A 16,792-nucleotide genomic window follows, 5' to 3' on the forward strand; every position below is an offset into this window, starting at 1 on the left:
GGGGTTCAAACTTGCCCAACAAGCAAATTGGCTTCATTTGCTATATCATCCTGAAATATAAGGTTGGAAGGAGTGGTGCCACACTCCCTCATTTTGTCACACTGCCACATAGGTGTCACATCACATTTTACAATAAAAGTGTGGCTTCTTGCCACACCTAAGGAGTGGTTCCACACTCCTTAATTTTTCTTTAAAACATCATTTGTAATAATAAAAACATAACGTTTCATTACTTCAAATAAAAAAAAAATTACATTATTTAAAAAAAATCCTAAAATCTTAGAAAAAAAAACTTGAAAACTAAAACCTACAACCTTAAAAAAACACACATGAAACGATTAAAAACTTAGTAAAAAAACTAGAAAATTTAAACCTATTTATTAGCATAACATTTTTTGAGATCAGATTTCATTGTCAAAAAAATTTCAAGCTCCCCCCTGTCATCTGCGATGTGCTCATCGTTAGTATTCTCAAGTCGTTATCCCTTTGTTTCCGAAGCTCTCTCTCGGAAGCAAGTTGCAAACTTTTGTCCATTCTATCTTTTATACTGTTCATATCGACCCCATTTCTTTTAACTCATCCGAATCCGATGCTTTGCCTTTGCCTTTGCTTTTTTGCTTTGTCCCTTCCCATTGGTCGAGAAAGTGATGAAACTTGAATATGTTCATCTTCGTTGAGGTCGAATTGAACACGAGAATCAAATGTAGTGTGGTCGGATTCAGATGTTTTTGAGCGTTTTGATCCATTGTCGATATGCTCGTCGGATGTTTTGTTGTTTTGCCATTTCTTGTTATCTTTCACAAGATTCCAAACTTCAAGAAACTTGAAAGCCTTCATGTTTTCATTTTGGTACACTTTTAGCGCAGTCTGAAAAATCACATCATCGCTTTCTCCGCCTTTTCCATTGACGTTTCATGTTGTTATACAAATCATTAAACAATATGAGTTCCTTGTTCATCTTCCCCCATTTCAAGTACACTTGGTGTACTCAAAAGCATACCGCCATAGTGATAATACATGGGCGACTAAATCGGTTGATAATACAAAGGTCTTGGGGTTGTGGTGTTTCTAGTAGGTGTTTCGTTGGTAGACATTTTGGAAGAAGACATGTTCATAAGTTTTGAGAAAAAGATGGTAAAATATAAAAAAATGTGAGTGAGGTTTAGTAAAAAAAGATATATAAATATATATATATATATATATATATATATATATATATATATATATATATATATATATAGTCAAGATCAAATAAGAAGGAAATTTTTGGTAGGAAGGTAAGAAGTTTTTTTTCTACATATTTTTTTCGCGAACAAACAAAATGAATCATTAGATGATTCATTTGTAAGATGATTTACAAGAAAAAATTCTCAAAAAAATATCTCGATGATTCATTTATACAATGATTTTGTTGTTATTCACTAAAATTGTCATAAAAGTGAATTTTTTCTTAATTTACTTAAAAATAAATCATAAAGATGTTTTTTTGGGAATTTTTTGTATGTGAATCATCTTACAAATGAATCATCTAGTGATTCATTTATTTTGTTCGTCAAAAAAATATGTAGAAAAAACTTTTTACCTTCCTACCTAAAAAATTTTCTTACCGGATATATATATATATATATGGGGTTATTTAAAAAAAAAATTGAATTTTGAAAAAATGACCGTTCAAACGGTCAAAAAGTCCACAACCCAATCAAAAAACGCGACCAAATTTAGCCACACTACAGCTAGACCGCACACAGAGGGTGATGTTCCTTGCCATGATGGTGAGACAACACCCGAAGATCTCACCACTCCCCCAATCCTAATATCTTTAGTCTTTAATTTAATATAAAATTCTTTCTCCTTTTTAATAAAACAAAGAGTGAGGTTTCCCAAAAACGCCCCGAATTATATATATATATATATATATATATATATATATATATATATATATATATATATATATATATATTGAATAACAACCAATCTTTATATTATTTATTTTCCATAAAAGGCTGCATATTTCATAATCAAATTTATATTATTAATATTACTTATTTATTTCAGTAATTTTTTTTCTTGTTATATGATTGACATTTCATTATATAAAATAATTTTAATATGGGCTCATAGCTAAATATATGATTATTTAAAGACAAAATTGCAAAAATGGTCCCTGTGGTATGCATTTTTTGGGGTTTTAGTCCAAACAACGACTTTTTTTGGATTAATGGTCATTTTGAGCTAGTTTCATTGCGTTTTTGGTCCCTCTGAATAGTGAAATGACTGTAATACACTTGTGTTATTTATTTTTTATTTTCTTTCATTTTTTAAAATCTAAATACTTATTTATTTATTTAACTAATTAAAAAAATAAAAGTCTCTCTCTCTCTCTCTCTCTCTCACACACACATCTTCCTTAGTTCCTCTTACAAATCGATTTACCAGTGGAAAAGAAAATCAAGTGGAACAATTCATGTGTTCATCTATCTGCATAAAAAAGTCAAAGATCTCAAACCTATAATTATCAGATGCACTAAGAAGGATCGGGCTTGCTAAAAAATCAAAGATCTAAAACACGATGGGGGTCAAAGACCCACCTGTTCAAGATCGTTTGTTTCTCATGACAACAAATCCTTGAATCCCGATTATATGAGCCAATGATAATCAATGAAGTAGATCGATGGAGAAAATCTTCATCCTTGGTGGCAGAGAACAGAGCATATATGAAATTCTAATTCCATCATCGTCTTCTGATTTCATCAAAAAATTAACCCAAATCAAGTTTCTTTTGGGTTTAAAGTCGTCCCACCGGATACCTGCATCTGGATCTGTGGGCGGTAACAGGTGGTCGGAGACAAAAACATTGATGGGTGTTGAAAGGAATATCACCGGTGGTGGTGGGGACTGCCCACCACAGCAACAAGGGCGAGTAGTGGTAGCACATCAGCTCTGTTGCTTCCGTCTTCCCAATACAACGGTGATCGAAGAGGAAAGAAGGAGCAAGGATTGGGGTTTGTTTGGGGTTGCTCAGATCAACAGAAAAGAAAAAGAGATTGGGTGAGGCTGGAATGGTTCTATGGTGGGAGGAGATGTAGCGGTTCACGGTGGAGTTTGGTGGTCGAATGGAGGCTAACATGTGGTGCGGTGGTTATCTCTAGATTGCCGGAGGTACCAGCCCCTTCTTGTTCGTTGAAATCGGGAACGAAAGAAAGAAATGGGTATAAAGGGGAGAGAGAGAGAGAGAGAGAGAGAGAGAGAGACTTTTATTTTTTTAATTAGTTAAATAAATAAATAAGTATTTAGATTTAAAAAAAATGAAAGAAATGAAAAATAAATAATCCAAGGATATTACACTCATTTCACTATTCAGAGGGACCAAAAACGCAATGAAACTAGCTCAAAATGACCATCAATCCAAAAAAGTCGTGGTTTGGACTAAAGCCCCCAAAAAAATGCATACCACAGAGACATTTTTGCAATTTTGTCTTATTTAAATTAAATATAAATGTATGTAATTTTTCATATATATGAAAGTTAAAAAAATTGCTTGATAAGGTTTAAGATCTACAAAAACCTAGTTTTTTATTCATGCTTACAAATCAAATTCATTTTTATTTTATCTAAATATAATAATATTATTAGTTTTTGGTTTGATTAGTGGACTAATTATGAATTGTTATATACAATTTAACGGTGGTTGATACATAAAAAATGTAATTATAACGGATTTATTTTAGCAGGTTACAAATGTTAAAAAACAAACAATATTTTTCATGTAAACTATAGACGTTTGGTCAACCTCTTCTTCTACAGATATAATCCACAGACTGCAGACATAAGTTTTAACAAAACAACACCTCTGACCAATAATCACATTGCGAATTACTCGCAATAAGCATTTACATCTACATTGTTGAACGAAACCTCGGGCACGTACAAAAATTAATACTCTTATAGTTTAATGTTTAGTATTTGGTGATGACACTTGACACAAACTTAAACTAATCACACGAACAATGAAGTGTTATCGTAAGTATACAGTGGATGTTCTACATAGCAAATGAAACTACCTGTTTTATTGCGAGTTCACGACGAACAAAATATGGTTTATATAGAGGTAGATTTCATATATACGGTCATTTTTTGAATAACTAAAAAAGAATATTTGATAATTGGAAAGTTAATTTCTTTCTTTTATTATTAACATATTTGTGGACCTGTTTATATAGAGGTAGATTTCATAATGATCTTGCTCTATCCGTCATGACAAGGAACTTTCTCCGTCATTTCCGTGGTAGTTACTTCATCCCCATCGTGACGTAATGGTCTTATAATTCAATCGATACTTAAACATAAATCTATAACAATATCCTAAATTAAATGCAAAAAAGAAAAAAGAAAAAATTGTACAAAAGAACATATGAAACCCCACACCGTTTTCATCGAAGCTACCTTTGCTTGGGCAGAAAGCACAAGGGTATAATCGTCGATTCACCTTCGGTCTCCGGAGTCTTCTAGAATCTTACTTCAAGTCTTCCACTCTTCCCGTTTAAAACTAACCCACGACAACACGATCCTCTTACGCAAATCATATATTACTTTGATTAACCCGAATTCACATACATCAAGATCAATGGAGTGGAGTAACAACAACATGGAGTGGAGTGACAGTAACCGTGGTAGCAACAATCGTGGCCGTGGACGAGGCCGTGGTCGGAACTATGGAGGTGGAGATGGTGGCGGTCGGAGTTATGGAGTCTCACAAGATGGTGGCGGTCGCAACTATGGTGGCAGAGGCGGAGATGGTGGCGGTCGCAACTATGGTGACAGAGGCGGAGATGGTGGCGGTCGCAATAACGGTGATGGTGGCGGTCGCAACTATGATGGCAGAGGCGGAGATGGTGGCGGTCGCAATAACGGTGGCAGAGGCGGAGATGGTGGTGGAACTGGTGCTGGTTACTATCCCCGTGGTGGTGGCCGAGGTAGAACTAACCCACAGCAGTACAGTAATCAACATCAGGAACAGTACGGGCGGGGTAGGGGTAGAGTATCTGACGGCGGAGGTCAACAGTCGTACTGGACTCCTGCTAGGCAGAATGTGGATCGGGTACCAGATCATCCCGGTGGCGATCGAGAAGCAAAACGGAGTCCTGTTGGATCTGGTCAATCAGTCGAGTCTCCATCTCAGGCTCTCACTCATACTCAGAACCGCGTCGCTGGTACGTATTCTATATCGGGAATCCCTTTTAGGTTATTCATCCATTAAAGAACTTACTCTGTTTCAATCGTTGATAAGTTTTGTTTCTTTTTGATGAATATGTTTGCTTTGATTGAGGTTTTAAGTTGACTGATCACTGTTTTCGTATTGAAAGGCTATTATCTGTACTCAATTTGATAGATCATACTTCCAAAATCTCTCAATTAACCTAAGAATTCACGATCGTATTTTATGATTTGATCCCAATACTTTTATCATGTGTTTAAGCTTGAAAACCATTATCTCTCATAACTCCATGTCTCTGATAAATTTAACAAAACGACAACCCTTTGTTGTCAACCCCTATCTGTTATTCCATTCAGATTCTTCTCAGTTGCAACTATTTTACCCTAGTTCAGACATTTTATTGCTTTGAATTTTCAGACCTTCAGATTCAGGAAGTCCCCAATCTTGTATCACCTTCAAATGACGATGGAGAACATGCTAATGTGCCAATTAAGCGTCCTGACCATGGTACACATGCCATGAGATTTGTGAAGCTTCTTGTGAACCATTTTCCTGTGAAGTTCATTCCATCGAAGACTATACTACGTTACGATGTTGATGTCAAACATGATGTCCCCTCTTCAAGTCGCTCTGCAAAAAAATCAATTCCAAAAGCAGAGCTTCGATTGATCCAACAGAAACTCTGTTCTGATAACCCTAATCAATTCCCCCTACTCCAAACTGCATACGATGGTGAAAAGAACATATACAGTGCAGTTTCATTACCTGAGGGGCTTTACAATGTTCAACTAAATGGTCGTTCTTACTCATGCTCCATCAAATATGGAAACGAATTAGCTCTTTCAAAGCTTCAAGATTTCTTGAAAGGAAACTCCACGCAGATCCCACGTGATGTGTTGCAAGCTCTTGATGTAGTCATGAAAGCAAATCTTTTCAGGGAAAAGGTTTCAGTTGGAAGAGGCATGTATCCACGTGTCCACAGACAAGAAGATGACCTTGGTTATGGTATTGCAGCATTTAGAGGCTCTCAACAAAGCCTAAAGCTCACAAAAAATGGACCAGTCGTGTGTTTGGACTATTCTGCCATTCCTTTCCGCAAAAGAATGCCTGTTGTTGACTTTCTCATGGAGTCCATTCCCAACATTCGTGATGTTAATGAGATTGGAAGATTTGGGAACATTGTTGTTAAAGCGCTGACTGGATTAAGTGTGAGTGTGACTCATCGTCGTACAAATCAAAAGTATGTTGTGTCTGGATTAACAGAAAAAGCCACAAAGGATATTTCCTTTGTTCTTGAAGATCTTGAAGGGAAGAAAGAACCCGAAGTTGTCATGCTTACGGATTACTTCAGAGAAAAATGGGGGAAAGAGATTAAGCATAAGGGTATTCCTTGTTTGAATTTGGGAAGTAGTAAGAAACAAAATTATGTCCCTATGGAATTTTGTTTTTTGGCTGAGGATAAAAGATATCCAAAGGAGCAATTGGGTAAAGAAGCTGCTAGAATACTCAAAGATTTGTCTCTTCTGAATCCCAATACTCGTAGGAATGAGATAAGAAGCATGGTTCGTGACGAATATGCACCTGGCAAAAACGGGTATCTAACTATTTCTCTTTTACATTCCATGGAATTACCCATTCCATTCCTTTCTTTCGGTTTTTTTATTCAATCTTTTTGTATTTTGTAGTGCCAATTCCATCAAGCATTTTGATGTGGAAGTCGGAATGAGCATGACAGAAGTAGACGGGCGTGTGATGGCCCCACCACAGCTCAAACTCGGCTCCTTAAACGGAAAAACAATGACAACAACAGTTGACAAAATGAAATGTCATTGGAATCTTCTCCAAGGAAGAACATTAACCCAAGGAAAATCTTGCGAAAGGTGGGCCCTCATAAACTTCAACCGTGACAACCGTCAAATGAACCAACAAGTCGACTATTTCATCGAAAAATTAATCAACCGATGTCACAGCATCGGAATCCAAATGTTTGACCCTCTCTTTGTCCACCACACCACCATGAGAGAATTCTCAGACATAAACCGACTCGATCGTCTTCTCAAACGAGTCACGGAAGATTCTAGAAAGTCCACCAAAGAACGCCTCCAGTTAATCGTCTGCATTATGTCGGACAAAAATGACGGCTACAAATACCTCAAATGGGTATCCGAAACCCAAATCGGTGTCATCACACAATGTTGTTTATCCTTCAACGCCTTCAAAGCAAACGATCAGTTTCTAGCAAATTTAGGAATGAAAATCAACGCGAAATTAGGCGGAAGCAACGTCGAGTTAATCGAAAAGTTCCCTCGTTTCAACGGTCCGGATCATTTCATGTTCATCGGAGCCGACGTCAACCACCCCGCTCCGTCCAACGAATCCTCGCCATCTGTCGCCGCCGTTGTCGGCTCCGTCAACCCCACCGCCACCCGCTACGCCGCCCGCGTCTCCCCGCAAACCCACCGCAAAGAAGAAATCGTCAACTTCGGAAGCTTATGTGTTGACCTAGTCAACACTTATTACAACATAAACGGAACAAAACCAAATAAAATTGTCGTCTTTCGCGATGGTGTAAGCGATGGACAGTTTGACATGGTTTTGAACAAAGAAATGGTGGATATGAAAAAAGCGCTTTATGATAAAAGCTATCGACCCGCGATTACATTTGTGATCGCTCAAAAACGACACACGACGCGGTTGTTTCTAAACAACGGGAATGAGGTTGGGAATGTTCCACCAGGAACGGTTGTTGACACTACAATTGTTCAACCTTTTGAGTTTGATTTCTATCTTTGTTCTCATTTTGGTGGAATGGGAACGAGTAAGCCGTGTCATTACTCTGTGATTTGGGATGAGATTGGGTTTTTGTCTGATGAGATGCAGAAGTTGGTGTACCATTTGTGTTATGTGTTTGCGCGGTGTACGAAGCCGGTGTCGCTGGTTCCGCCGGTGTATTACGCGGATCTTGTGGCGTATCGTGGTCGGATGTTTCAGGAGGTGGCAGCGGAATCGGAATCGGGGGCTCCGGGGTCGGTTCCGGCGTCGTTTGATCGGTTCTTTTATACGGTGGAGCAGAATTTGAAGGATGCGATGTTTTTTGTGTAAGGGTTGAAGGGTCGAAGTGCCGATACGCAGGTCAAACCTCCTTGCCTTTTATGGAATTAAGGAGTTTGTGCGTGAATCTAATGCATTTCGTGCTTTTTTTTTCATTGGGTTTTATTTACTTTTGTTATATGTCTTAAGTGTGTTGAAAAATATGAAGTTGTCTTGTGTGGCTTTTGATGTTTTGCCTTTCATATTCCACGTAGGTGCTTGAAGGGTGAAGTTTTAGTTGGAGTCATATGTTATGTTCTATCTTCTTATGAATGTATTAAAGTTGTGTGTTTTTGTTTTAATGTTGAAACCTTTTAGTTTTTGGTTATTGGCTCATTGTATTGTAACATTATGTTTTACTTATTAGAGTTGAATCCTTTTACTTTGGTCTTTGGTTTTGGAACCTGGTTCTTAATCTTAAATCAGAATAATATTCTTGGTTTACAGCTGGATTTAGAAATTTCTTTTGGTAACTAAACACAATTGAATTGAATATATTTATTAAATATATTCGAACTCTTCCAAATTCGAATGGGCCACGGGAAACGGGGAAAGAGCAAAAGAGTGCAACCTCTAAAACTATCTAGATTCTCTAGCTTGGCTGCTAGAATCGGACGCAAAACATCACTTTAGTCGTTGAAATAGTCACTTAATAGTAGCATTTTTGTACGAGAGTAACGTAATTTGTATAAAAAAAACACAAATAAAATATTTAAAAAAAATATTTATTTTAAAATGTTTTGAATAAAAAATACAAATAAAAATATCACCTTCCTATAACATATTTTTAAAAAAAGGTTTTGATTGATATTCCAACTTATGTTTTTTATTCATCAATTTAATATGATGTTTTTGACTTTTGTATTTTTTATTTTACTTAACAAGAGTGAATCATGGTATAAAAGTCAGAATATTTTTTTTAAAATGTTTTGGATAAATAAAACACAAATAAAAATATCACCTTCCTATAAAATATTTGCTTCACCAGCTTGTATTGTATTTTCAAATTTACTCGTATAAAAGTTGGAAAAACTTGTTTTGATAAAAACAAACAACTACCATGCATTATTAGATCAGAATGTTTATTTATCTTTTATCACTTATTATTATATTTTTTTTTGTATCACGTTGCCAAAAGCCAGAAAATAGTCACCTTTCATTACCTTTCATTTTTAGTTTAAAAGAAATTTATTTAATTTTAAAGTCTATAATTCAAAAAATAAATAGAATTAATTAAAAATGATTAATAAACAAAAAAATTAATAAAAATAAAAATATTTCATTACGTAGAAATAAAAATTACATAATAAAACCTAAAAAACATAATTAAAAATTACGTAATAAAAGTAATAAACCATTATTAAAATAATACATCACTTTGAATTGTCATCCTCGTTATCCGAATCCTCACTCGAGTTCTCGACGAACATATTTAAATCTTCATCTGATTCGTCAAACAAATCATTGTGCCAAAACTCGACCTCAGGTTGTATGTGAGCCCCGTAAATATGCTCCACCAAATACACACGAATGACATAAATGTCGCGAACATGTGCTTCTCTTCTTTTGCCCTATACTATTGCGTACCAACAACTACTCATTCTTGTAACACTCATTTTCTAGAATAGATTAGTTGATGACTCAGAGGGGGCCAAATGTAAGATTTTGGGAAAAATCTAGTGCCAAGACGTGGTGAATGGAGCACCACGACGTAACATGTTAATTGCATGAAACACACGTTTTGGATGGCTTCCACGATGTGGCAAGAGGAAGGCCACAACATAGGACTGCTGATAGTCTCAAGGTTTATTCCATATTTAAGCACCTAATCTTAAGGATTAGGGCATCCTCTTCAGCCTACAACCATTCTTCCACAAAAACCTAGCCTTCGTGGTTGTTTAGGAGCTTGTTTGCTTGATTGAAGGCCTTGTTCTTGAGTTTTGGTAGAGCTTGAGGAAAGATAAAGATCATTTTGGTGCAAGGGAGCAAGGGACCGACTTGGAATCATCATCCCCTTCATATTTCTGAGTTGTTGGAGGTATAAAGCTCTCATCTTGACCTTTGTTCTTCTTAATGCAAGTTTAAGTTCATTTTCTTAATGATTTTGGTCCCTTCCGTGGATGCTCTTGGAGTTTGAAGAACTATAGAGTTTGTGATGGCTTTCTAAGCTCCATATGATTATGATGAAAAAGAAAAAGAGGCACGTTTGGAGTACCTTGTGACCATGCTCAAGATATGGCCTCATCAAGGACTTATTGGATTAAGAAGCATAGATCTTTCCTTGTGGTGGAGTCCTAATGGATAAAGTTGGAAACTTTATCCATTAAATCATTGAAATAGAATAGATATGAAGTTATAGGTTTAGATCTATAAGGATTAAGCACTTAATGAAGAATATGACAATCTGTCAGTTCCCACAACGTGGTGGTTCTCTGCTTCGCGACTATTTTTTTTCCAGGTATTCCCACGATGTGGCCAAGAGGTATCCACGTCGTGGTGAGCATGGACTTGGTTGATCGTTGACTTTTTCCTAGTTTAACTTTGGGTCAAACTTGAATGACTTGGGTTATTGATTAAGGATTCATCTGTATTTGGTGCCAATCGGGTCGTGGGAGTGATCAATGTAGGGAGTGAGGGCATTGCTGTATTTCATTGGGTCTTCGATTCAGGTGAGTTTCCTCACTATATTATCTATGTCATAATAAGGTGCATGCTAGAGTAGCTAAGTCTTATTGCAGATTGTTGCATGTGTATTTTCCAATTTGCTGATAACGCCAGGACTGCTGATAGTCCGCAGGGTTGTTGATAACCCATAAGTATGTCAGGATATAAGGTTAGTGGTATGCTGGTTAGAGTACCAGGATGGTCGGTGGTTGTCTAGTGGAGTGCCCTAGGGGTTGTATACAGTCATGTAGGATAGCCTGAGAACTCTTGATCTAGGCTTTCTTGCTTGTTCCTTGTGTTGTTTGTGACTCTAGATGATAGGTTTTATAGGTTGTAAAATACATATACATGTGGAAAATCACTTAACATTTAAGGGCACATGCAACCTATAAAGGATCTATGTCATAACATTTTGAAGGCAACATACAATGAACAACAAAACTAACATGAACCATAATGTAATCGAAAATACCAAGTTAGGGTTACATACCTTTGAATTGTTGTAGTAAACAATTTCTTCAATCCCTTCCTTTATAGATATTGGAAAGCTAGAACCAAAAGTATGATGCCTCTAATGGTTTGTACCTAAACCATAGAACTAGAAGACAAGAGGAGAGAGGAGAGGTTAGTAAGAAATTCAACTATTCTTATGGTAATAGGGGTGAACCAAAATAGCTGACCCAATGGTCCCATTTTATAGCTGCTTGGAAAACCCTAGAAACCCCAATTTGAACATATAATGATAATATTTCAAATTCAGGTAGTTATCCAGTTTCCTAATTATCAGGAGGCTTCCAGAATGCTCTATTAGGGCATCCCAAAACTGTCCACTCTATGGAAGGTTCTGGATCCTTCGACTTGTTCCCAAATTAATTCCAAATTAATTCTAATTAATTATTACTATTTCCAATTAATATATTAATCATATAGTATACCAAACAAATTATGTATTACAACTTATTAATCATATAATAAACTAATAAATTATCATCTCTCTACAAATGTCAATCTAACCAAGTTCTAGTTATGATGGCAACCCAAAAAGGATTTTGCTTTTACTTACAAGTATATACCAACTTAGTTATGCGATTAGACACCTTAATCCAACACTAGATTGGATCACATGTTCGACTTTCTATCTCACCTATGATTTCATATAGCTATGCGTTCACTAGTGATGTGCCAGTGGTGGTGTAGAGTACCGTGTGAGGCCCAATATGTGAGAGCGAGCTGTTAGACAAGTAGACTAGTGTAGATAGTTTTCATGTGTTTATGATATTGTTTTATGATTGTTGTTATATGTGTATCTGAGTTGCTAATAACACCAAGAGTGCTGATAGTCCGCAGGGTTGCTGATAACCCATAGGATTGCTGTGAGCCCATAGGACTACTGTGAGCCCATAGGACTGCTGATAGTCCCAGAGTTTCTAATTACCCATAACTGATTATTATGCCGTGTTGTATGTGATATTTTGGGGGAACTCACAAAGCTTTGGCTTACAGTTTTGGATTAAATGTTCTCAGGTACCAGTGGTGAACGTTGAAAGGCAAAGGCATGACTGTACACACTCATCAGCAACATTGGAGATTCTACATTTAGTATATCACTTTGATTTTCAAGCAACTGTATTTTGGAACAAATGAGTTTTCTTAACCTGAGTTTTATGGAAACAATGTTTTACTTTAACTAAAAATGGAAAATTTATTTGTGAAAATGGGACATTACATTCGACGTTTGTAAAAACTTTGTTTTCTTCGTAGCGACATATCACACTTTCTTCATCTTCTAGAATCATATTATGTAGTATGATGCATGCGTACATCATGTGTTGCACAATTTTCGATTCATATGACCGTGCCCCCGCTTGTAGTACTTTCCAAGGGCTCTTGAGTACATCAAATGTTCGTTACACATCCTTCCTAGCTGAATCTTGTGCCTGATTAAACATTTTTCTTTTTTCGTCGTTCAGACATGTGAACAATTTCAAAAAACAAATAAGGTAGGATATATAACATCAATAAGATAGTACCCACGTTTATATGCTACCTTATTTGCTTCAAACGGTACAACGTGTGATTTTTAAAGATAGATGTCGTTGAATACCAGTGACTGATCGAGAACATTGATGTCGTTGTTTGTACTAGCTGGAACAAAGAATGCATATCATATCCAAAGATTATGTGACGCGATTGCTTCTAGAATAATCGTTGACTCTATATGATCGTATCACATGTATTGACCACGCCATGTGTTGGAGCACAATGACCAAGACCAGTGCATGCAATAGATGCTACCTAGCATTCCCGGGAACCCATGCTTATTTTCATGCACCGTGTATAATTGGTGGACATCATTGATTGTTGGTTTGCGCAAATATCATTTTCGGTAAAAAAAAGTAATAACTTTCGTGAACTTGTACACAGTTTCCCATGTGGTACGCTCAGACATCCTTAAATACTCGTCCCATTATCTGCTCCCATGCCTTATGCTAACTGACGAATTGCGGTTGTGCATTTTTGATTGGAGAAAAACATTTTCTACCTTTCACACCCCACATAAATTGAAAATATGGAAACCGGCCTTCTAAATCACCAACAATACGTAAAAATAACTCTTTCCTTATCCGGAACAGCCACTGAAACTTTTCAGTGTACACGATGCCATCTGCGAAATAGTTTTCTATAAGACGAAAGTGTCTGGCTTCACGATTTCCCTTCAATGGAGGTCTTCTCGTTTGAAAACGTGAACATGAACTTTGAGCTTGTCAATTTTGGAAATATGCCACTATTTTTGCCATGACAAACCGACAAATGTTGTCTCTTCTTGTACCACCGAATCGGACGAACTAGATGACGATGACGACATTTTGGTTGTGTGAGTTTTTGATAGAAAATATAGAAATTGGTGTGAATAATATGTTAGATGATTTGGTATAAAAGCAAATTAAAAAAAAATAATATATATATATATATATATATATATATATATATATATATATATATATAGACATACACACATTAAATGTTCTAGCCATTACATTCAAAAAAATAAAGAACAATGTTTTTTATTTTATTTCAGTTGAATGCAAATAAGAAAAATAAAATCACTGGCCAATCACAACAAGTGAGATATATATATATATATATATATATATATATATATATATATATATATATATATAGAGAGAGAGAGAGAGAGAGAGAGAGAGAACGAGATAGAAAGAGAGAGAGAGAGAGCGGGGTATCCTCCCTTCACTCATAAACCGCATACACTAAACCGCACAAAGGGTGTGGTGTTCTTGTGTGCAGTTTCTGCTTCTATTCGCCCTTCCCACACCAACTTTGTCCAACCGTAAGGGAGACTTCCATGACGTCGTTGACTCATGCTTAAATTCGTAGAGACATGTTTCGCACAAAGTTTTTGAGAAATTTTAGCTTTTAGGTATTAAGGCCATAAGGTATACCTATGATAACTAAAAATATGTTGTAGCCTTAGCGTCATAGCATCACTACATTTAAACCATACTACTATACCCACACATCATTATATCCCTCTTATTTTTTTTAATTAACTGAAAGTTAAAGAGAGAAACAATATGACTAGACGTGGTGATATGTGGTTTACAGCACAATTCACCATAAAATGGTGGTTTATGTGGAGGTGGGGACGGGGTTCACTTGACCATCACTTGACCACATAAGCCACGAAACATTTCCGTGACATGCATTCCAAATACCCTAAGAAAAAACTCGAAAAAAACCCACTCAACAGTAGAAGCTTTTAGATTTAATTTAAACAAAAACTCATAATCTAAAAGTTACTTCAAATATCTTGTGAGAACTTTTAGCTCTCTGGTATTTATCTAATTTTACACTTTTAACAGCTACTAGTTATTTTTGACGAACTACTAGCTTCCAACTAGTTTTGCCAAACAAGACTAGGATGGTCATTGACATCCTTTAGGAAGTTCCAAACCGTGTATTTACCACACCACCTCTAGCAACAAATGAATTTTAGAGAAAAAACAACAAATTCATACTAGCTATCCGATTAAAGTAAATTGATGAAAGAATGTCTAAATTATTTTTGAAATGTTGATGTAACATCTATTCTTTTCTAGGTTTGCTTTTGGACCCTTGAGTTTTGATTTGTTGCAAGAAGGGTTCTCGATGTCAGAATCCGTGACTTTTGGTGTTGCTTGAGTACGCGGGGTGTACGCCTTGGTATGCTGAGTGTAGTAGGGCCCGTGCTAGTACGCTGCACGTACTATGGTATGATAGGCAAACATAGTTCATACCAAAACCCTAATAATTAGGGTTGTGTACTATTTAAACACCATTATGGCCCCACGACCTTCCCCTTTATCAGCCTCCATCCTAAGATCGACCCTCCTTGCAAACCATAGTTGATTTTGAGCTTTTTGGAGTGATTGTGTGCTTCTTTGGTTGTGAAGAAGGTCCTTCAAGGAGTAAGCTTTGATCTCAAGACTTTGGATCCAACATCTCCTCTTCATTGTGCACCATTTGGAGGTATAAATCTCCAAACTTGGCTTATGTTTCTTTAGATCTTAGTATAGCCTTGATTTTCTTCCTTTTTGTCCCAAAGTTTAGGGCTTGGTGAGTATGAGGTACTCCTAAGCCTTTAAGGTGTCCTTTCGTTTTAAGGCATCTCAAGTTGTAAAGATGCAATCGTGGACCTTGATTTGTCTCCATCCAAGAGTTAGAGTGTAGAAAAGGGTGAAATAAACTAGGTTTTTAGTGTTGGACTTCTTGTGGCCATGCAAAGGCATAGAGTTTGCAACTTTATGGCCCTAGGGGTCTTAGTGGGTTCATATCTAAGTTTTGGTCGTAGGGTCTTAAGGCATTAATACATTTTGCATGAGTTTGTATGAGGGGTGCGTACGCCAAGCGTAAATCCGTGTACGCCACACGTACTGCATCCTAGTCGTGATCCACCCACTTCGGCTGAGTACGTTGCACGTATCAGTTGGTATGCCGAGCATACGGCCCGATCCAACTTGGGGTGATTTTTGGGCCTTTGTCGTTGGGATTGCTTGTTGGGCTGGACCATGAACTTTCTTGTTATTGGGCCACTTCTGATGATGGACCCATATTGGACCTTGGATGATCCTTGGGTTTGGGCCTAGGATTTTATTGTGATTAGAAGACTAGCTTGGCCCTTTTTACCTTGGACATTAGGCAAGTGTTGTAGGTTTTTAGTTTTGGGTTATCTCTCAATTATTAATTGGGACTCTATTGTTTAGTTAGCACAGAGATTTCTCCAATCCAGCAGCCCGAGCGTTTATTTGGGATTTTAAGCAGTTGAGGTGAGTTTCCTCATTAGATCCATGGGTCGAAGGCACAAATGTCGGCCCATTATATGTTGTGTAGAATTTTGGATGCCTTGTGATGATTATATGGAAGACCAGGATTTGGCCCCTGTCATTTGTATGAAAGACCAGGATTTGGACCCTGGCAGTTATATGAAAGACCAGGATCTGGCCCCTGGCATTTGTATGAAAGACCGAGATTTGTCCCTCGGCACTGAATGAAAAGACTATGATTTGGTCCATAGCATTTATCTTCTTTCATGTGTGGTATTTGGTACTTGGGGAACTCACTAAGCATTATGCTTACAATTTGTGTTTATGAATTTACGTACTTCTAGTTCTAAAGGGAAGGGACCATCGTGATGGCACAACAACCTCCCCTCATGGATTCTGCATTTGAAATAATTTGTACTATGATGATTTAATACTATTATTTGTATGGGTTCTGAACAATTAATGAATGATTTGAATGACTTTTAAATGAAAAAAAATT

The 16,792-nt window shown here is 36.7% G+C and overlaps 1 protein-coding gene across 1 annotated transcript; it reads left to right on the top strand.

The window, feature by feature from the left end:
- Positions 1 to 4,446: 4,446 nt before the first annotated feature.
- LOC145103943 (protein argonaute 2-like) lies at positions 4,447 to 8,633 on the top strand. Its single transcript, XM_079041225.1, has 3 exons — positions 4,447 to 5,210; positions 5,633 to 6,809; positions 6,901 to 8,633. Exons 1-3 carry the CDS (start codon positions 4,625 to 4,627, stop codon positions 8,315 to 8,317), a joined length of 3,180 nt encoding a protein of 1,059 aa, XP_078897351.1. The 5' UTR covers positions 4,447 to 4,624; the 3' UTR covers positions 8,318 to 8,633.
- The last annotated feature ends 8,159 nt before the right edge of the window (positions 8,634 to 16,792 follow it).

Source organism: Lactuca virosa, chromosome 4 (assembly GCF_052849685.1).
Source record: "Lactuca virosa cultivar CGN04683 chromosome 4, Lactuca_virosa_CGN04683_v6, whole genome shotgun sequence".
Lineage (NCBI taxonomy): Eukaryota > Viridiplantae > Streptophyta > Magnoliopsida > Asterales > Asteraceae > Lactuca > Lactuca virosa.

Coding starts and splice junctions, on each gene's coding strand:
- LOC145103943 (XM_079041225.1), top strand. CDS start 4,625: ATGGAGTGGAGTAACAACAACATGGAGTGGAGTGACAGTAACCGTGGT. Junction 5,211..5,632: donor TACTCAGAACCGCGTCGCTG/GTACGTATTCTA, acceptor TTGAATTTTCAG/ACCTTCAGATTCAGGAAGTC. Junction 6,810..6,900: donor TATGCACCTGGCAAAAACGG/GTATCTAACTAT, acceptor TGTATTTTGTAG/TGCCAATTCCATCAAGCATT.